The following is a 22,544-nucleotide window of genomic DNA, read 5'->3' as shown; positions in this document are numbered from 1 at the left end:
TGGTAATTTTCTGTTTTCTATGGTAAAACTCTGTTTAAGTTTATGAGGAAACTCCAAACTGTTTTCCGAGCTGGTTGTGGTATTTAACATTCCCGTCAGCAGTATATAGGAGTTCCGATTGCTTCTCATCCTCACTAATACTTAATTTTTAAAAAATTTTTAATTGTTCATTCTTGTGCGTATGAAGTGGTAACTCACTTTGTTTTTTATTTGCATTTCCCTAATGACTGATGGTTAGCATCTTTTCAAGTGTTTTTGGCTATTTGTATATATACTGTGGATAAATGTCTACTTAAGTCTTTTGCATATTTTAATTATGGTATAAGGCTTTTTTATGTTGAGTTGTACACTAGAGCCTTATCACTTATATGACTTGCAAATATTTCCTCTATTTCACAAGTTGTCTCTTTCCAGATAGTGTCCTTTGATATACAAAAGTCTTTATAATTTTAATGAATTCCAGCTTGTCTATTCCCCCCTTTTTTTTGTGCTTTAGGTGACAGATCTAGAAAACCATTGCCAATTGCCATATCCAAATTTATGAAGATTTATCCCTATAATTTCTTGTAAGAGTTTTATAATTAAGCTCTTATGTTTGGATGTTTGATCCATTTGGACTTAATTTTTATATATGCTGTAAAGTAATGATCTAATATTATCTTTTTCATGTGGGTATTCAGTTTTCCTAGCACAATTTGTTGAAGAGACTATTCTTTCCCCATTGAATAATTTTGGAAGCTTTGTTAAAAAAGTTTATTAACTATATATGTAAAAGTTTATTTCTAAACTCTTAATTCTATTGCATTTGTCTATGTGTTTTGTTATATTCAGTAGCACCCTGTTTGATTATTGAAGCTTTATAGTAAGTTTTTATTATCAAAAAGTCCTAGTCACTTTTAATTGGGTTAATATATCTTTTTATTACTGAGTTATAGCAGCTATTTTTACATCTTAGGTGCAAGTTCTTTTAAAAATATATGTAATGTACATAGATACAGAACAGACCAATGGTTGCCAGAGGAGAAGGGGTTTGGGGACTGGATGAAAAAGGTGAAAAGATTAAAAAGTAGAAATTGATAGTTACAATATAATCACAGGAATATAGAATACAGCATAGAAAATATAGTTCATAATATTGTAACAACTATATATGGTGCCAGGTGGGTACTGAAAATATTAAGAAAAACACATTGCAAATTATAACTACTATTTTATATACCTGATACTAATGTAAAATGCTATTAATGTAAAATGTAATTAAAAAATAAAATTTTCAAATCAAAATCAAATGAGAGGACTTCCAGTCAAGATGGCAGCATAAATAAATATGGCTCACCTCCTCACACAAAACACATCAAAATTGCAAGTAAACTATAGAGCAACCATCATTCAGATCATTGGACTGAGCTGAATGGAAGTCCTATAGCTACAGAATTACAGAAGAAACCACACTGAGACTGGTGGAAGGGACAGAGATGTGGAATGGGCTGGTCCCATGCCCAAGTGTGGCAGATAAAAATTGGAAGGGATATTTCAAGAGCTTGGGGTCCCAGCCCCACACCAGACTCCCCAACCCAGGGTTTCAGGAAGTTAAGTCTCTATAACCTATGGCTATAAAACCCAGCTAGGATTGAAGTTGTAGAAGGCAGAAACGTCTGGAATCTCAGGCAGTTCCTTTAAAAGGCCTGCACACAGACTTACTTGGACTCACTCCTTCTGAGCTCCAGTGCTAGGACAGCAGGCTAAAAGGCATCAGAGACATACAGGAAGAAACCAAATTGTCTGGCATCAGGGTGAGAGCTAGGGGGCAGCTTTCTCCCAGAGAGAAGTGCTGGCAGAGGCCATTGTTCCCTTTCTGAGCCCTATCTTCACTTAGCCAGCAGGCAAGTGCCATTTCTGAGATTCCGTTAACCTGGTTCACACTGTTTGCCCCACCCTGGTGATTCCCTTAGGCCCTGACCCATCCAATTTTCAGGCCCGCCCAAGCTGTTTCCAGTAGCTTTTCCATATGAATGGCTTGTCTTGGCTCATGCTTCAGATTTTTCTAAATTCTGTCAAACAAGCAACATCTGACTTCAGCAGGCTACCTACTTCTTGCTATGTTGCCCCAGGAACAGCACTAGCAGCAACTGGCCTTGGTTCACAGCTTTGCCTCTTGCGGTTACCTCCAAGCCCAGCACAAGGAGTGGCCATCTGTAGATTGCATTGTAGCTAATGCTGTGTGACCCAGATATAACACTGGTGATGGCTGACCTTGGACATGGCAATAGCAATCAAGACTCAACTATAAGGGGTGGATGTATGCAGCCCTACACAGTGGCATACCTTGAGTACCCAGCTAAGGTAATAGAGGAGGCTGTACCACTAGACTCTACAGGACACCTACTACATTAAGCCACTCTAACAACCCTGAGAAACATAGTAGCTCTACCTAATCCATAAAAACAAACACAGGGAGGCTTTCAAAATGAGGAGACAAACAAACATGGCCCAATGAAAGAATAGAAGAAAACTCCATAAAAAGAACTAAACAAAATGGAGAAAAACAATCTATCACATGCAGACTTCAAAACAATGGTTATAAGGATGCTCAATGAACTTAGTGAGGACCTCAACAGCATAAGAAAGAACAGGTCAGAAATGAAGGATACACTAATTGAAGTAAAGAATAATTTACAGGGAATCAACAGTAGAGTGGATGAAGGCAAGAACCAGTCAGCCATTTGGAACATAAGGAAACAAAAAACCAACCAATCAGAACAACAAGAAAAAAAAAAGAATAAAAAACATGAGGATAGCATAAAGAGCCTCTGGGACCAATTCAAGCATACTGACATTCACACCATGGAGGTACCAGAAGGAGAAGAGAAAGAGCAAGAAATTGGAAACCTATTTGAAAGAATAATGAAATAAAGCTTCCTTAACTTGGTGAAGGAAATAGACATACAAGTCCAGGAAGCACATAGAGTCCCAAACATGATGAACCCAAAGAGGCCCACTCCAAGACACATCATAATTAAAACAACAAATGTTCAATACAAAAAGAGAATCATTTTTAAATGGCAGATCCATTTTATTCTATTTTTTAAAAGATTTTATATATTTATTTATTTTTAGAGAGAGAGAGGAAGAAAGGGAGAAGGAGAGGGAGAGAAACATCAATGTGTGATGGCTTCTTGCATGCCCCCTAGTGAGCACCTGGCCGGAAACCCAGGCATGTGCCCTGACTGGGAATTGAACCATCTATCCTTTGGTTCACAGGCTGTTACTCAATCCACTGAGCTGCACCAGCCAGGGCCAAAGAGAGAATCTTAAAAGCAGCAAGAGAAAAACAGTTAGTTACCCACAAGGGAGCCACCGTAAGACTGTCAGTTGATTTGTGAAAAGAAACTTTGCAGGCCAGAAGGTATTGGCCAACCCTGGCTGGCATAGCTCAGTTGGTTGAGTGCGGGCTGTGAATCACAGTGTCGCAGGTTTGATTCCCAGCTAGGGTACATGCCTGGGTTGCAGGCCATAACCCCCAGCAACTGCACACTGATGTTTCTCTCTCTCTCTCTATCTCCCTCCCTTCCCTCTCTAAAAATAAATAAATAAAATCTTAAAAAAAAAGAATGACTTGTTCATTTAAAAAAAAAGAAGATATTGGCAAGACATATTCAAAGTTCTGGAAAGCAAGAACCTACAACCAAGATCTCTCTACACAGCAAAGCAATCATTTAGAATATGCAGACAGATAAAGAGCTTCCCAGACAAGGAAAAACTAAAGGAGTTAATCATCACCAAACCAGTATTACAGGAAATGTGAAAAGGTCTTCTTGAAGAAGGAGAAGATCAAAACTATGGACAATAAAATGGCAATAAATACATCTCTATCAACAACTGAACCTAAAAAAAAACCCAAACAAACCCACAACAAAATAAACAAGCAGAACAGAAACAGTATCAGATAAAAGAATATTTTGATGGCTGCCAGATGGGAGGGGGTTAGGAGGATAGGTAAGAAAGGTGAAGGGATTAAAAAGTACAAATTTGTAATTAAAGAATAGTCATGGGGCTGTAAAGTACAGCATAGGGAATAGGGTAGCCAAAGAACATTAATGCAGGACCCATGGACATGGACAATGGTGTGGGGATTGCCTGAGAGAGTGGGAGGGGCTGGGTGGAGGGGGACAAAGGGGGGAAATTTGGGATAACTGTAATAGTATAAACAATAAAATATAATTAAAAAAGAAAAATAAAATTTAAATTAAAAAATAAATAAATGCAATAAAATATATGTACTCTGTATTATTTCATATATTACATGGCTTGCCTTTTTGCTTTCTCAGTAATATCTTTAAAAATATTAATAGACCTTATTTTTTTCAGGAGTTTATCTTTAAGAAAGGTGAAGTAGAAACTATTAAAAAGTTCCCCTACACCCTCCCAACCCCTTAGTTACTCTGTTATTAACATCTTGTATTAGTATGTTGTTTGGGTTATAATTTATGGGCCCATATTGATATATTATTATTAAATCCTATAGCTTACTTTAAGGTTTTTTTTCTGTTTCTGTTCTGCTTGTTCATTTATTTTGCTTTTTAACTTAAATTATTGATAGATATGTACTTGTAGCAATTTTATAGCAATTGTTTTATTTTTTGTTTTTTTTTTCTTCTTTAGTAGAACCCTACATTTCATTTAATACTGGTTTGGTGGTTACAAACTCCTTTAGCTTTTTCTTGTTTGGGAAACTCTTTATATGTCCTTTGATTATAAGAGCATCTGTCAAAATTATAGAAGTTAGAATTATAGCAAGGATTTTTTTGGAGGATTCATAGACGGAAGAGAGTTAGGAGGAAAACATTATAGGTAGATAAAAAGGGAATGGAATATCTGGTGAATAATATTGGTTAGTGGCTAAATCTGCACATTTCAGGTCTAGGAAGTGAGGATAAAACTTTATTTACAAATCATTTATGAACATAACTTTATTTATTCCCATTTAGGGCCATTGCTATTATCAAGGATATGCTGCAGAGATTCCAAAATCAGCTGTGACACTTAGCACCTGTTCTGGACTCAGGTAATGGCATATTCTAGAGATGTGCATGATAAACTATCTTGTGTAACACTTTAATTTTTAAAAATCCCTTGAATTGTAGAGTGAATGCAAAGAAAATATAGGCTTTGATTGTGTTTCTTCTCATATATATATTTTCCTTGTCCTCCTCTTATCATTTTTAATATATTTTTGTCTCTATCCTAGCTTATAGTCATAAAATTTATTTACCAAAAACCCACTAGTATAAAGAATATTCACATTTATTAACCACCTAGAACCACAGTGACTCATACATGCCATATAGATAGAAGGTGTAAGATTGGATTGAAGTTAATTTGAGTAAGCTGGGACTATTCTTAGATTAAATTAAACCATAAAGGCCACTATAAAGTTTCTATAAAATGTTTTTACTTAGTTTTGACTTATAGTGCTCGGTGGAAATCTATATTAATTCCTATCATTTATTTTTTATCTGTTTAAATATTCAGAGGATTATTGCAGTTGGAGAATGTCAGTTATGGAATTGAACCATTGGAGTCTGCAGCTATGTATGAACATATACTTTATCAAATAAAGAATAATGAAATTGATTTTTTTTCTTTACAAGAAAATGATTCTACAATCCAAACTGCAAATCAGCCCTATAAGATTCTTGTGAAGTCAGAAGTAAGCAACCATTTTCTGAAATCTTCATTTTTGTTGATTTTGATAAATGTACTCATACTGAAATGTGTTATATTTGGAAAACAAATTTAAACTGATACTGATTATATTAAAACCTCTTGTAAGATATTTATCTTAAATACTATATGAATAGATAAATAAAAATGTTTATTCCTATAAAATTTAGAGAATGTGATAGATGCAAACACACATACTTCAAAGTGAACATTCTTACATTTTCCTAATTGCATTTTTATGCAGATGTACATAGTTGCATTGTTACTGAATTTGCATCTTACTAATAGAATGCTACCCAAATTTGTTGATTATTATTTTGTCAGTATTATTTTGCCAATATATATTTTTCTTTGTAGAAGAGTATTATTATGAGTAATATATGCTACTAAATTTTTATTTTTATTGTTGACACTGTCACAGATGTTCCCATTTTCCTCCCCTTTGCCCATCTCCACCCAGTCCCTGCACTCCCTTCTCTCTGGCTAGCACTACACTGTTGTCTGTGCCTATGAGTTATGCATATATGTTCTTTGGTGAATCCCATCACCTTCTTTCATCTGGTCCTCCCTTCCTCCCCACTGTGACAGCTATCAGTCTGTTCCATGTGTCCATCCTTCTGTTTCTATTTTGCTTGTCAGTTTATTTTGTTCATTATATTCCACATGTAAGTGAGATCATATGGTATTTGTCTTTCTATGACTAGCTTATTTCACTTAGCATAATGATCCATCCATGCTGTTGCAAAAGGTAAGAGTTCCTTGTTTTTTACAGCCATGTAGTATTCCATTGTGTAAATGTACCACTGCTTTTTTATCCAGTCATGTACTGTATCTGCTGATGGGTATCTGGGCTGTTTCCAAATCTTGGTTACTGTAAACAACTCTGCCATAAATATAAGGGGGTATATATTCTTTTGAATTGGTGTTTCAGGATTCTTAGGATGTGTTCCCAGAAGTGGGAATCATTGGGTCAAAAGGCAATTAAATTTTTAATTTTTTTGAGGAAATTCTTTTTGTTTTCCACAGTGATTGCACCAGTCTGCATTCCCAACAGTGCACTAGGGTCTCCTTTTCTCCACATCCCAGTCAGCAAACTTGTTGTTTGTTGATTTATTGATGGTAGCCAGTCTGGTAGGTGTGAGGTTATGTCTCACTGTGGTTTTAACTTGCATCTCTCTGATGATTAGAGATGTTGAACTTTTTTTTCTAATGTGTCGGCCATTTGTATGTCCTGTTTGGAGAAGTGTCTATTCAGTTCCTTAGCCTATTTTTTACTTGGATTGTTTTTTTGGTATGGAGTTGTATAAATTCTTTATATATTTTGAAGTTAGTCTCTTATCAGATGTATCATTGGCAAATATGTTATCCCATACACTGGGTTCCCTTTTAATTTTGATGAGGTTTTCCTTTGTTGTACAGAAGCTTTTTATTTTGATGTAGTCCCATTTATTTATGTTTTCCTTTGTTTCCCTTACCCTAGGAGGCATATTGACAAAAGCATTATTTTGAGAGTTGTCTGAGATTTTACTGCCTATGTTTTCTTCAAGAGGTGTTGTGATTTCGCAACTTACATTTAAGTCTTTTATCCATTTTGAGTTTTTTCTTGTGTATGGAGTTAAGTTGGTTGTACTTTCATATTTTTGCTTGTGCCTGTTCAATATTCCCAACACCATTAAAAAGACTCTCTACTCCATTATTTGCTTTTGCGTCCTTTGTCAAATATTAATTGATCATAAAAGTGTGGGTTGATTTCTCTGTGTTGTTCCATTGATGTATATGCCTGTTCTTATGCCATTACCAGGCTGTTTTGATTACAATGGTCTTATAGTATGGTTTGATATCAGGTATAGTGATCCCTTCAACTTTGTTCTTCCTTCTCAAGTTTGCTGAGGCTATTCTGGGTCTCTTTTGGTTCCATATAAATTTCTAGGTATGTGCTCTAGATCTATGAGGTATGAAATTTGTGTTTTAATAAGAACTTCATTGGATACATAGATTGCCTTGGGTGGTATGGGCATTTTAATGATGTTTTAAACATTTTATTTATTTTTTATTTATTTTATTTTTTATTTTAATTGTTGTTCAAGTACAGTTTTCTGTCTTTTACTCCCATCCCAGCCAACACCCCCAGCCCTCCTCACCTCCCTCCCATTTCCACACCCACCCCCATAGTTTTTGTCCATGTGTTCTTTATACTTGTTTCTGCAAACCCTTCCCCTTTTCCCCTGAAATTCCCTCCCTTCTCCCCTCTGGTCACTGTCAGCCTTCTCTCTATTTCAGTGTCTTTGGTTATATTTTGCTTGTTTGTTTGTCTTGTCATTTAGATTCCTGTTAAAGGTGAGATCATATGACAATTGTCTTTCACCGCCTGGCTAATTTCACTTAGCATAATGCTTTCCAGTTCCATCCATGCTGTCCCAAAGGGTAGGAGCTCTTTCTTTCTTTCTGCTGCATACTATTCCATTGTGTAAATGTACCATAGCTTTTTGATCCATTCATTTACTGATGGGCACCTAGGTTGTTTCCAACACTTGGCTATTGTAAATTGTGCTGCTATGAACATTGGGGTGCTCTTGGATTGGTGTTTCAGGGTTCTTAGGATATAATCCTAGCAGTGGAATTGCTGGGTCAAAAGGCAGATCCATTTTTAGTTTTCTGAGGAAGTTCCATACTATTTTCCATAGTGGTTGCACCAGTCTGCAATCCTACCAACAGGGCAGTAGGATTCCCTTTTCTCCACAACCTCTCCAACACTTGTTGTTTGTTGCTTTGTTGATGCTGGCCATTCTCACTGGTGTGAAGTGGTATCTCATTATGGTTTTAATTTGCGTCTCTCTGATAGTTAGCAATATTGAGCATCTTTTCATGTGTCTCTGGATCCTCTGTATGTCCTCTTTGGAGAATTCTTTGAATGCATGAACACAGTAAATGCTTCTACATATTTGTATTTTTGTCAATTTTTTTCTTCAATGTCTTATAATTTTCCAAGTTACAAGTGTTTACCTCCTTGGTTAAATTTATTCCTAGGTACCTTATTTTGTTTTTGTTGCATAGTAAATGAGATTGTTTTCTTAGTTTCTATTTCTGATAGTTTGTTATTATTGTATGGAAATACCATTAATTTCTGAATATTAATTTTGTACTGCTACTTTGCTGAATTCATTTATTAGGTCTAGTAGCTTTTGGGTGTAGTCTTTATGGTTTTCTGTGTACAATATCATGTCATTTGCAATCCATGACAATTTTACTTCTTCCTTTACAATTTGAATGCATTTTATTTTTTCTTCTTGTCTGATTTCTGTGGCTAGGACTTCCAGTACTATGTTGAGTAAGAGTAGTGATAGCCGACATCCCTGTCTTTTTACTGATCTTAAGGGAAATGTTTTTAGTTTTTGTCCATTGAGTGTGATTATTGGATGGAGTTTGGCATATATGGCCTTTATTACACTGAGGTATGTTCCCTGTATTCCCTCTTTGCTGAGAGTTTTTATCATATATGGGTGCTGGATTTTATCAAAAGTTTTTTTGCATCTGCTGATATGATCATGTGGTTTTTGTCCTTCATTTAGTTTATGTGGTGTGTCATGTTTATTGACTTGTGGATATTTTACCAACCTTGCATCCCTAGAATAAATTCTAGTTGATCATGGTTATGACAAATGCCATTAAATTTTAAAGCAATGAATGTCCAGCTCTCATTGGTGTAACATAAGGCTTATGCAGAGTCCAAGGTGGATGAAATTTTGGTTAGTTCCCTTCTTGGCTTTGACTCAAGGTCCCTGAGAGTCCCTCCCTAGACTACATAAATCTAGTCAAGAGTAAAGGGAAAATAGTATGTCTCCACATTGGTACAGGTGAGCTTGGACATCTTCTTTTCATTATTATCTCTTCTCTTGGAGAGGGAACAAATGCCATTTTTGGATAATTGGCCTTTTCTTATACTATAACCCAAGTGTAATATGTCACTAATCTCCTCTTAGAGTGAAAGAACTGCATGTTTTCTAAAATAAAAACAATTATCAGAAAGAAATAAACATGACTCATATGAATGAATATAAATATAGGCAAGAGAGGAAAATGCAAAATTCAAAGTGAATGAAAAGCAATGTCGATGTTATTTTATATTCATGTACTGCCTCATAGGTGCCACATATTGTTTTAAGTGCTTTTACATTTAACCCTTCTTTGCAGTTCTTTCAACAATTCTAGTATTAGCGCCATTGCCAAATGCAGGCAAGAATGTGGAACCATTGGTACTTATTAATTCTTGGTAAAAATGCAGAATGATCAAATGACTTTAGAAAATAATCTGGCACTTTCAAGCCATTTTTACACACCCACAATTACTGTATGACTCAGATATTCCAATTCTAAGTACCAAGAAAAATGAAAGAAAAAAAACTGCAGAAAGGCCTGTGCAATAATACTTATAACAGCTTTTTAAATAATAGCTACAATAGCTAGATAAGCACATGGTCAACAGGTTATTGCATATACCAGCTGCAATGTGTGCCTTCAATGGCATACTGCATAGAAAAAAGCTAATGCATTAACTAATATTGAGAACAACAACATGGGGACTGTTGAATGGAAGAAACCCAACAGAAATAAATACATGCCCTATGATTCCATGTATATGAAATTCTAGTATAGATCATTGTAACCCATGTTGAAAAAAAGCAAATCATTGGTTGTCTTGAGCCCCGTGGGCTACTGCCTTGGAAGGGGGTGATGGGAACATTTTTTGTCTTACTTATGGAAATGGTTACATGGCTACATTAATACTAATGCATATAACTGTATACTTAAAATGGATGCATTTTATTGAGTGTAAGCCACAATGAAGAGTCAATCTAAATAATTTAAGGTATAAAAATAATGAGAAAATAAGAAGCAGTGTTTGGGGGAAAGTTGATGGGAGTTTGTTAGCCTGAAGGTTGGAGGAGGATCCTAGAGGAAGGTTTTGAGAGGAAGGATATATGGGTTCTCCAGCCCTGCAGTAACTGTTTACTAAGAATATAAAATGAAAGCTTCTGATTTGAATTTCTAAAATATTTATTTGGAATCTCACCTGTTCATTTATTCAGTCAACAGCCATCCTTTTGTTTTCCTATAATCTGTATAACTTTATGTATCTATATTTATCTGTTTCTTTGTCTATGCCTCTCTGTTCTGTATGCATATTATGTACATAATTACAAACAACATACAAATTTTAAATCTTTTATTTAATTCATTTTTTCCATTTCACAGAAAAAATCAGATTTCGTGCCATTGAAAAAAACTCTGAAAATACAAATCATTATGGATAAAGCCTTGGTATGCATTATTGATGCATTTCATCAAATATTTATTTTGTGTTTAAATATGAAGGAATAAGAAAAAGAAACATACCTTTTTATAATACAGATATATTAAGCTTTAAGCTTTTTTATATTAATGTAACTCATATTAATGTAGCTATCTCAATATGTGACATCTGCTTTTTGTGTAGTAATGTCTTGATAAATATTTTCATGCTGTGACTCTTAATATTTCTGTCCTCCTAAAGTAGTGGTTTTCAAATTTTAATTTGCACATAGTGGCTTTATTTAAACAGTCTTTGTCACTTGGGCTATTGATAATTAGTGATTATTGACATATGCAAGCTCATTTTCATGACCATATTTTTTATTTCTTTTGTCTTATTTTTCATATGTTTAGGCTCACAATGGATCACCTTCACTCATACCACATATATGCTGCATTGTGTGAATATACAGTGTGGTTTATTGGAAAAGGTCACATGCAGAAAAATAGGAAAGTCCAAACAGTTTCTAAAGAACTAGAACAGCATCTCTTATGTTGAAATCAGAGAATTCTGTTCATTGTGTTTCCTGTCAGTAATCTTCTGCAGACTTGCTGGAGATTATTGAAAATCTCAAACTGCCACTTTTTATGCTTTTCACAAACAGAAATGTATGTGAACACACAATTAGAATTATTTCACAGAAAATTATGATTTTTGTTTCCTTAAATAAGGACATATTCTTTTTTCTTTATCCTCACCTGAAGACATTTTTTCCCTTGCTTTTAGAGAGAAAAGGAGTTAGATAGGGAAGAAGGGGATATATATATATATATATAGATAGATATAGATATATAGATAGATAGATAGATAGATAGATAGATATCGATTGGTTGACTTCTCATGCATGCCTCAACCAGGTAATGAACCTGCAACCTGGGTATGTGCCCTGACCTGGAATTGAACCTGTGACCTTTGAGTCTATGGGACAATGCTCCAACTAGCTGAGCCACACCAGCCAGGGCAGGACACATTCTTAAAATTATTCACTGCTATGGTACTCAGGCCTCTCTGTCAGACCAAAAGATTTATTAGGTTAGTTAGAGATTTGCATTCTGGTTTTTACCCTCAGTATTTATAAATTCTTGGAAACTTAACATTTAACACTTGATTTCTATGTATGTAAACAGAAAAATAATCATAACTCTATCATTTCAATATTATTGATTAACACATAAAGACCCTGGGTATATGCCTAAAACATCAAAATTTGATAAATTTTAATTCTACTTTTGTCTTTTCACCTAAGCTTTTATTATAACATTTTTATCTATTTAAAATGTAATTCATTAATTTTCACTGGTGATTAAGAAATAGAATTTGCCTTTCAGTATGATTATATGGGCTCTGAAGTGGCAGTTGCAGTGGAGAAGGTTGTCCATATCATTGGTCTCATCAACACTGTAAGTGGTTATGATTCATATTTTAAATAAGAAACATTCTTATTAATGCAATAACATTTCTATAAAAAGGATAGCCCTACCAATCAGCTTTATTCACCAGTGGATTTTATCTCCAAATAATAGTAAATTGAATAGATTAGCATTATGTATAGAGATGTAATGTTATATTTGTTATTACTTAAACTATATATCATGCATCTAATTTTTCAGATGTTTTCCCAGCTAAAAGTGACTTTTATGTTAACATCTTTGGAGCTCTGGTCTGATGAAAGTAAGATTTTATCTGATGGGGATGCTAATGAAGTACTGCAAAGATTTGTGTCATGGAAAGAAAAATTTTTGTTTCAAAGGTCCCGTGATATGGCATTTTTATTAATGTAAGTACCTTATTTGCATTAAGATGCAGTTTATCAAATTATTTGATATGTTAGTTGTCACAATTATATATAAAATCTAATATGTATAATGACAAAAATAGTGCATGAACAGAGTGTTTGTAAAGTAATAAAAAAATAAGATAACAAGGAAATGTGATAAATCATTGTAGGCCATTATTCTCAGAGTAGACTATTTACCTATGAAAACTGAATGAACTGGAAAATACAGAACATCTTGGGATAAACATAGACCTCTGTGTTTTTAAAGATTTTCTTAGATGCAAATAATTTATACCATCAATTTAACATTAAAGAAAATACAAATAAGTTAATAGAATGTAATAATTCCATACAATGCTGGTTATAATACAAAACATTAAATTGTAATGTACTTACCTTCTGATATTTCTTTATTGACATAAGTGGTAGCTAATAAATTACTTGCACTTTATATTTCAAAATACTATGCAGGGTTTTGTTTTAATAACTTGATTTTTTTTGATGGAAAAAACAAAAAACATAATTTTGAAATTATAAGCAATGTGGAATACATTTACAAATCTATTGGTGTCTCCTGTGGAATGTGAGGTCAGGTTTGGGGATTTGGGAGTAACATGAACTAAGAGCTAAAGTGAGTAAGGACAGTTTGCACATCCTATCTATTTTTTTCTTAGTGAGTCTACTGTATATTGTCTCTGTTTGTCTTCCAATTGACATTTTTACGTACTTTACGGGTTTTTCATGTATAAATCATGGCAATAAGCTATCCTGACTTTTATGTCTAAAAATTATATCCATCCAGCACTGACAATAGTGCTGATTAATACTGTTTTAATTCTCACCCAAAGACAGTTTTTCAGTGCTTTTAGGGAGAGAAGAAGGGAAAGAAAGAGGGAGAGAGAACCATCAATGTGAGACAGAAGCATGAATTGGTTGCCTTCTTGTATCCACCCCAATCAGGAATCAAACTTGCAACCTGGGTATGTGCCGTGACCAGGAATGGAACCTGTGACCTTTCCATCTACAGGATGACACTCCAACCAACTGAGCAACACTGTCCATGGCCGATTAATTTTTTGGATGAATTAGGCACTGCTGGGTTCTGGGATATGTGTCAAATAAAATTAAAGTATCCTTTAAAACCTAACTTTGTAGGAATTACGGGAGATTACCTGAATACAGAATGATTAAATGCATTGGACATGATATGTAATATTCATGTTGTAAAGAAAACATAGCTTTATTGAAGTATCCAAGTCTTAAAAGGTCATTAATGTTAATAATTAAAAATACATTAATCAGCACTGGCTGGTGTGGCTCAGTTGTTTGGAGCATTGTCCCACACACCAAAAGGTTGGGAATTCAGTTCATGGTCAGGGCACATATACCTAGGTTGTTCCCTGTTTGGGGCTCATGTAGGTGGCAACCAATTAATGATTCTATCTCATATTGATATTTCTCACTCTTTCTCTCCATTCCTCTGTCTCTAGTCAGTGAACATATTTTTAATAAATAAATAAATGCATTTATCCACAAGAGAAATTTTATTATTTAGTTACAGGAATTATTCTAATTATGTGGGAGCAACATATTATGGAATGGTGTGTGATCCAAAACTTGCTGCAGGAATTGCTCTGGTATGTGTTTTATTTCCATGTCTTCAGTAGTTATATATCATTTGAAAGTTAATAACCACTTCAAGGAAAGAAAGTCCACACAAGTGTATCTACCATACTGTTTTGACAGATTTTTAGGAAATGTTTTTTTATAGATTTTGAAACTCAAATGATATAGTTTTAAAAGGATTTTTATTATGGTAGAATACATAAAAGGGAATGAGATATCACTTCAATTTTAATTATTTGGCATATGTACTCAGAAGTAGGTTCACTGTATCATATGACTCTATTTTTAATACTCTGAGAAATCATCACACTGCTGACATCATTTTATAATCCCCAAGTTCATATTGTATTCATGAAAACATCACCAATACTTTTTTCTGTGTTTTTTTTTAATACCTGTCATCCTAATTGGTATGAGGTGATATCTCATTGTGGTTTTGGTTTGTATTTCCATGATTATTGGTGATACTGAGCAGCTTCTCAGGCATTTTGGCTTTTTGTATATTTTTCTGGATAAATAGCTATTCAAATTCTTAGTCCATATTTATTTTTTATTTTATTTTATTTTATTTTATTTTATTTATTTTTATCATTTTTAATTTTCAATCACTGTTGAAATGCATTATTACATTAGTTTCACATGTATACCCCAGTGATTAGACATTACATAGCTTAATATATGATCATCCCAATAAGTCTTATCACCTGACATAATATATAGTAATTAGACTATTATTGACTGTATTCCCTATGCTGTACTTTACATCCTTGTGACTATTCTGAAGCAACCAATCTGTACTTCTTAATCACTTTACCTTTTGTACCCATCCACCTGACCCCTCTCCTATCTGGTGACTGACAAAATGTTTTCTGTATCTATTTTTCTATTTCTTTTATGCTGGATCTTTTGTGTTTTCTATAAACAAGATCATGTCAGCTGTGAACAGAGAGAATTTTACTTCTTCCTTTCCAGTTTAAAATTCATTTATTTATTTTATTACTTGATTGCTCTGGCTAGATCTTCCAACATTATGTTAAATAGAAGTGGTGGGAGAGGGAACATCCTAGTTTATTCTTGATCTTAGAGGAAAATCTTTCAGGAATGCACTAGTGAGCATGATGTTAGCTGTGAGCTTTTCATGTTATTTATTGTATTGAGGTAGTTTTCTCATATTCCCATTTTGTTGAGTGGTGTTTACTAAAACATGTGTTGAGTCTTATAAAATGCATTTTCTGCATTAATTGAGATGATTATGTGGATTTTGCCCTTCATTCTGTAAAAATGGTGTATTACATTGACAGATTTTCCTATGTTAAGTAATCTCTGTGTTCCAGGGAAAAAATCTCAGTTATGGTGTATAATCCTTTAATGTGCTATTGAATTTGGTTTGCTAGTATTTTGTTGAGGATTTTGTATTAACATTCATCAGGTATATTAATTTGTAATTTTTTTTGTTGAGTGTTTTGGTGTCAGGGTAATGCTGGCCTCATAGAATAATTTTGTGAGCATCCCCTCTTCAATTCTGTGGAAGAATTTGAGAATTGTCATTAAATGTTAGCTAAATGTTTGGGAGAATTTACCAGTGGTTCAGGTCCACCAAAGCCTGACTCACTGGTAAGTTTTGATTTAAAAGCCTGATTCAAAGCCATCAGGTCCTGGGTTTTTGTTGTTGTTTTGTTGTTGTTCTTGGAAGGTTTTTGATTACTGCTCCAATCTCCTTACTAGTTATTGTCCTTCAGATTTTATCTTTCTTCATTATTTAATCTTGATGGGTTATATGTGTATCCTTTTCTTCTAGCTTATTGATAACCTGAATGTAGTAAAATGTTGAATCTTGGTCTCAAGTGAAATGAATACCATCATGTACCATATAATGCTATGTAGGTCAACAATGGACCATTCTTTGATGGGGGTTCTAGAAGATTATAATGGATCTGAAAAATGACTATCACCTAGTAAGTTTGTAGCCATCATAACTTCATAGTGCAACACATTACTCATGTGATTCTGGGGATGTAGATATCAACAAACCTATTTCACTGCCAGTTATATAAAAGTAGAAATATAATTACATACAGTACATAATACTTGAAAATGATAATAAATGACTATGTTACTGGTTTATGTAATTATTATACTATACCATTTTTATTTTTTAATTATTTTTTTATTGTTGTTCAATTATAGTTGTACCACTCTTTTCCCCATTGCTCTCCCCTGCACTGCCCATCCCCCATCTATTCCCATAGTCAATCCCTACCCTGGTGTCCATGAGTCCTTTATACCATGTTCTTTGGCTTGCCCCTTCCCCTTCTTTCCATCATTATCCCCCTCCCCACTTCCCTCTGGCCAGTGTCCATTTCTCCTTTATTTTCATGTGTCAAATTCTATTTTGCTTGTTTGTTTTGTTGATTAGGTTCCACTAATAGGTGAGATCATATGGTATTTGTCTTTCATCACCTGTATTTTTTTACTTATCATAATGCTCTCCAGTTCTATCCATGCTGTGGTGAAGGATAGGAGTTCCTTTCTTTCTGCTGTGTAATATTCCATTATGTAAATGTAGCACAGTTTTTTGATCCACTCATTTACTGATGGGCACTTAGGCTGTTTCCAGCACTTGGATATTGTATACAGCAATGCTGTGAACATTGGGGTGCATAGGTTCTTTTGAATTGGTGTTTCGAGATTGTTAGGGTATAATCCCAGCAGTGGAATCACTTGATCAAAAGGCAGTTCCATTTTTAATTTTTTAGGAAATTCCATATTTTTTTCCACAGTGGATGTACCAGTCTGCATTCCCAGCAACAGTGTATTAGTGTTTCCTTCTCTCCATAACATCACAAACACTTGTTGTTTTGTTGATTTGTTAATGATGGTCATACTTTTTATCATTATTTTAGAGTGTACCCTTTCTACTTATAAAAATAAGTTTTCTGTGAAACATTATGTCATATTATATTACAGCAGCCTCTTACATCTTGTGTTTATTGCATCTCTTGATCACATCATTTTATTTTGTGGTTTATCTAATCTTGTGTTGTTTTGTTCAGCATGGCCCCTAAACATACAAAATCACTGTTGCAATTAAGTGACCACTTTGAGTGATAGCTGTGGAGACAAAATTAAAAGTGATTAAGTACTACAAAGGAGGAAAGTCAGTTCATGCTTGCCAGCCAGGCATATTTTATTTCATCATGTCCACAATCTCTTTCTCTCTCACTATATATATGATATTGATATATATCTTAGGTGTTTTTATTTCTTCAAATTAGTTGTTTATCAAGAGTGACTGAAAAAATTTAATTGAGTCTCATCATCATCATGGAAATGACTTTAAAAGAAAACTGGTCAGATGAATATTATTGCTTCTTATTTTCAACCACTAAATAGTTGTCATTGATAAATAGATAACCAACAGTCTGTCAAGAGTGCTCAAGATATGTTACATAATGCAACATACCTGTTCATATTGGAGGTTGAGGGGAGGGAAGACTAGAAAACAATTTATGTGAGCTTCTTGATTTCATCATACAAGACAAGCACAAAGCATCAGCCATCCCTCTGCCAACATTGGACCATGCACCCTTGAAAAAGGCTTTGCCTCCTTCATCACCAGCAATCTTTCCAGCAGCCGAGCATGCGTATGTACATGATATCAGTTCCTTTGCACCCTGACTGCACCATCATGCACTGACAAACAGAGTCAAATGGATAGGAAGCCAACCCAGCTGATGAAGATATGAGTATTCTTGGGAGCTGGAAGCATTCCTTTTGCAGAGTCATAGATACCAAATAGGCAGCTTGGTAGATGATAATACCCTGCACAGACACATTAAAGCCTTGGTACAGACCCTTAATTCAACCAGAACTGTAGATCTCAATGAGGCAGTCATTGAGGTCTTTGAATTCCCTTTCAGCTCCAGCTTTGCCTATATCAGCTGCTAGACGAGTATGGGAAAAATTCAGAGGATATATAAAACACAGTGAGGTGGCCCCAGTGGCACCACCTGATGCCAGATTCCCTGCAAAGAAGCACCAAAACTGTGTTTTCTCATGCACACCACCCAGGAAGATCTGCTTGTATTTATCTTTAAAGGTAAAGTGGAGAGCCTGGGAGGAGAAATAGCTAGCGACATTGGCTAGGTTACCATACCAGCAGGATAGGATTCCCTTCTCCTTGGGGATACAAACCACATAGTCTAGAATGCCCTTGTATTGCTTGTTTATGGTGATTTGCTTGCTGGCATGCTACACCTGCAGCAGCAGCTTGACCCACTTGACTGACACTACCACTGTCTTTGTAATGGCTGTGGCCAATTCACCTGCCAGGAAGTCCTTGGTGAAAGACACATCAGCATCTGTCATGTTGAAAGGAAAAAAGGGCTGGGGTGACTGCAGGACTGGGCTCATAACCAGCTGGAACTCCTGTGGTATTGACAGCCACAATCTTAAAGATCAAGAACAACAGAGCTGTTGAAGGATCTCTTCATTGAATGGAACAAAACTAACAAATTGAAGAAGGGCCTATATTATACATGGAGAAAATTCTAATGACCTGCAATGAAGACCAGACACAAGAGTGTATCTCTCTGTGTCACAGTGATGATGGCCAAAGCAACAAGTTCGTTTGTGATGCTAAACAAAACTGGACCCAACCACAATGTTGAATTTACTGCCAGCTCTATGTGGTTTAAACAGTTCAAGAATCAAAGGGTTGCAAGATGGTCCTGGAATAGGAAGATCTTTTTTGTACCTCCTCCCAGAACCAAACTGGAAATGAAACTAAATTGGGAAACACTCACCCTGAATTACCAAGTGAGGACTATCTGAAAAGGAGACTTTTAACCAAGGATGGACAGAAGCCACCTTGAGACCAGCAGTAGGGATGAAGTGGTAAAACAGGATGGCTCTGCTCCCACAGGTGGCAACCAAGGTTGAGGAGGGATAGCAGAGATGCAGAAGCTTCCCCCTGAGAGGAAGGATTCATGGACCCCAGACTGGGCTCCCCAGCAGGGAGTGCCAAAGCTGGGATCAGCCGTCCATGTAGTAGTATCCATTGGTGAAAGATGGTGGAGTTTCTCTCCACTGGGAGAGACAGAACCCCTTGAAGACAAAGCCACTTTTCTAAGGGGCCAAAGCACCCTGGGTTCTGGCAAAGGGAGGGTGGTGCACACTGGAATTGCCTGAGTGTCTGAAGTGGGAGGCATTGGGAAGAGACACAGGGAAATGGTTGATGGGATCCCTGTGCTGGGTCATTGTCCAATATTGCAGCAGCCATTTCTTCTTGAGAAAAGCAAGGCCCTCCCAGGGAATCAACCTGGGGAAAAGCAATTATCCCACCCTCTGGGATACCTGCTCACCCTACCTGTTGAAATGTCACTCACTCCATCCTCTGGAATTTCACTCGCCCCAGCCTGCATCTTAACTCCTTCTGTGGAGACAGCAGCATAGGCAGACTCAGGGGGTGTCAGAGACTGGCTTTGGGTTGCAGCTTTTCCTACACTTCCATGGGAACTGGACTGGCACTTTCCCATCATGGGAGAGCTGATGGAAACACCCTCCTAGTTTCTGGCAGACCCAAACTCTGAGCTCTGGAGGTCATACCCACATGCCTGTTAGGGGCTCCACCCTGCAGAGTTCAGGAAAATAATCCAGGATAGACTCAGATGTGTGGCTCTGAACCGAAAAAGACTCCCACCATCTTCCCTGAAGTTTGAACAGCACCTCCCCTTCACAGGGGATTCAGGGGCCCCACCAGCCCCACTCTTCCAGAAGCCATTTCAGAAACAGCTATTCAGTGACTAAGATTGACAGCCAGCTGACAGGCAGAGACAGGCAGAGATGGATCCTGTGGTGCTTTGAGACTTTTTTTTACCCACCCCTGGGCCCAGTGCTGATAAAAGCTAGCTTTGTAGAGCAACTTGGCTCATCCTGGGTGTGGCCAAGCCTGGAGGAATCAGCCCCAAAGTCTGGATCACCTGTAGCTTCGAACAGGCTGCTGAGGGCTAGATGTGGACAGCATCCAACATTGCCTTACATCAGCTTCAGACAACATTGGAGCAGTATCCAAAGGGAGATCACAGCAGGCAGGCACTAAACTCTGCTGAGACAAGTTTCACTTTTTTCCCATTATTTTCTTATTCATAGCTTTATTAATTTTTCCATGTTTGCTATTTTTTCTTTCATATTTACTATTTCATATTTCTTTCATATTCTTTTCTTTACTATATTTATTCTCTCATTTTCTTATTCTTTTTTCTTGTTATTTTACTTTCTTTTTTTCTGGTTTTCTCTTTCTATTTCTTATTTTTTCTCTTCTTTCCTCTGATATTCTTTTTTCTTTTGTCTTCTCATAGTCTTTTTTCTTTTAATATTCCTTTTTCCTCTTCTCTTATTCTTTTCTCTTTTGTTATTGTAGTTGGGGTTTTACTTGTTTTTGTTTTATTTGTGTTCTTTGGTAAACCTGCACATGAATGTTTAGAGCAACTGTGTTCATAATTGACACAAATTGGAAGCAACCAAGATGTCCTTTAGTAGGTGAATGGATAAACAAACTGAAATAAATCGCTATTATGGAATATTATTCAGTGCTTTAAAATGAACCGTTGAGTCACTAAATACATGGAGAAAATTTAAGTCATTAGTTAAAGAAGCCAATCTGAAATGGCCAAATAGCATATGATTCCAAATACATGATATTACGGAAAAGGAAAAGCTATGCAGATAGTGAAAAGCTCATTGGTTGTAAGGGGTTTATGTCTTCCTGACATTACCACTTCTCAAATTTTATTTTTTAAGATAAAAGAAATGTTACTTTCAAGGTTGTAGTATTCTGCCTTCAGAAAAAAATTAATTGCACTTACTCTCCTAAAACTATTTCTTTATTTTATTATTATTTTTGTTGTTGAAGTGCAGTTGTTTCCATTTTCTCCCCACCACTCTCCCCTGTCCCACCCACTTTTACCTCCCACATTCAGTCCTCCCCCCAGTTGGCTTTGTCCATGGGTCCTTTAAGCATGTTCCTTGGTTTGCCCCTTCTCCTTCTTTTCCTTGTTATCCCCCTCCCCACTTCCCTCTGTTAGTTTGTTCTTTATTTCCAAGTCTCTGGTTCTATTTTACTCATTTGTTTGTTTTGTTGATTAGTTTCCACTTATATAAGAGATCATATGGTATTTGTCTTTCACCACCTGGCTTTTTTTCATTTAGCATAATGCTCTCCATTTCCATCCATGCTGTTGCAAAGGTTAGGAGCTCATTTTTTCTTTCTGCAGTGTAGTATTCCATTGTGTAAATGTACCATAGCTTTTTGATCCACTCATTTATTGATGGGCACTTAGGCTGTTTCCAGCCCTTGGCTGTTGTAAATTGTGCTGCTATGAACATTGGGGTGCATAGGTTCCTGTGAATCAGTGTTTCAGGGTTCTTAGGGTATAGTCCCAATAATAGAATTACTAGGTCAAAAGGCAGTTCCATTTTTAATTCTTGGAGGAAATTCCTTACTATTTTCCACAGTGGCTGCACTAGTCTGCATCCCTACCAATGTACACTAGGGTTCCCTTTCCTCCACATCCTTGTCAGCACTTATTATTTGTTGATTCATTAATGATAGCTGTTTTGGTAGGTGTGAGGTGGTATCTCATTGTGGTTTTAATTTGTGTCTTTTTGATGGCTAGTGATGCTGAGCATCTTTTCACATGTCTATGGCCCTCTGAATGTCCTTCTTGGAGAAGTGTCTGTTCAAGTGCTTTTCCCATTTTTAATTGGATTGTTTATCTTCCTGGAGTGGAGTCATGTGAGTTGTTTTTAAATTTTGGAGATCAAATCCTTGTCTGAAGTATCATTGGCAAATATGTTTTCCCTTACAGTTGGTTCTTTTTAATTTTAATGCTGTTTTTTTTTTAGCCATGTGGAAGCTTTTTAATTTGATGAAGTCCCATATGTTTATTCTTTCCTTTGTGCCTTTTGCTCTAGAGGACATATTGATGAAAATATTGCTGCGTGGAATATCTGAGATTTTCCTGCTTATGTTTTCTTCTAGGACCTTTATGGTGTTGTGACTTATAT

At 35.8% G+C, this 22,544-nt stretch overlaps 1 protein-coding gene and 1 pseudogene across 1 annotated transcript in view; one reads left to right on the top strand and one right to left on the bottom strand.

Moving 5' to 3' along the window:
- The window catches only part of LOC123807758 (A disintegrin and metallopeptidase domain 3-like), an 89,452-nt gene that overhangs the window by 31,141 nt on the left and 35,767 nt on the right, over positions 1-22,544 (top strand). Inside the window, exons 5-10 of the mRNA XM_045821798.1 lie at positions 4,989-5,065; positions 5,533-5,710; positions 10,978-11,043; positions 12,403-12,474; positions 12,685-12,851; positions 14,407-14,488. Coding sequence (XP_045677754.1) covers positions 4,989-5,065; positions 5,533-5,710; positions 10,978-11,043; positions 12,403-12,474; positions 12,685-12,851; positions 14,407-14,488 — 642 coding nt within the window. The remainder of the gene's footprint in view (positions 1-4,988; positions 5,066-5,532; positions 5,711-10,977; positions 11,044-12,402; positions 12,475-12,684; positions 12,852-14,406; positions 14,489-22,544) is intronic.
- On the bottom strand, positions 17,985-18,845 carry LOC123807641 (annotated as a pseudogene).

This window comes from Phyllostomus hastatus, unplaced genomic scaffold (genome assembly GCF_019186645.2).
Source record: "Phyllostomus hastatus isolate PE091 unplaced genomic scaffold, TTU_PhHast_1.1 phas_scaffold_46, whole genome shotgun sequence".
Lineage (NCBI taxonomy): Eukaryota > Metazoa > Chordata > Mammalia > Chiroptera > Phyllostomidae > Phyllostomus > Phyllostomus hastatus.
Note: the sequence above shows the minus strand (reverse complement) of the source record. Positions and strands in the feature narration are given on the sequence as shown.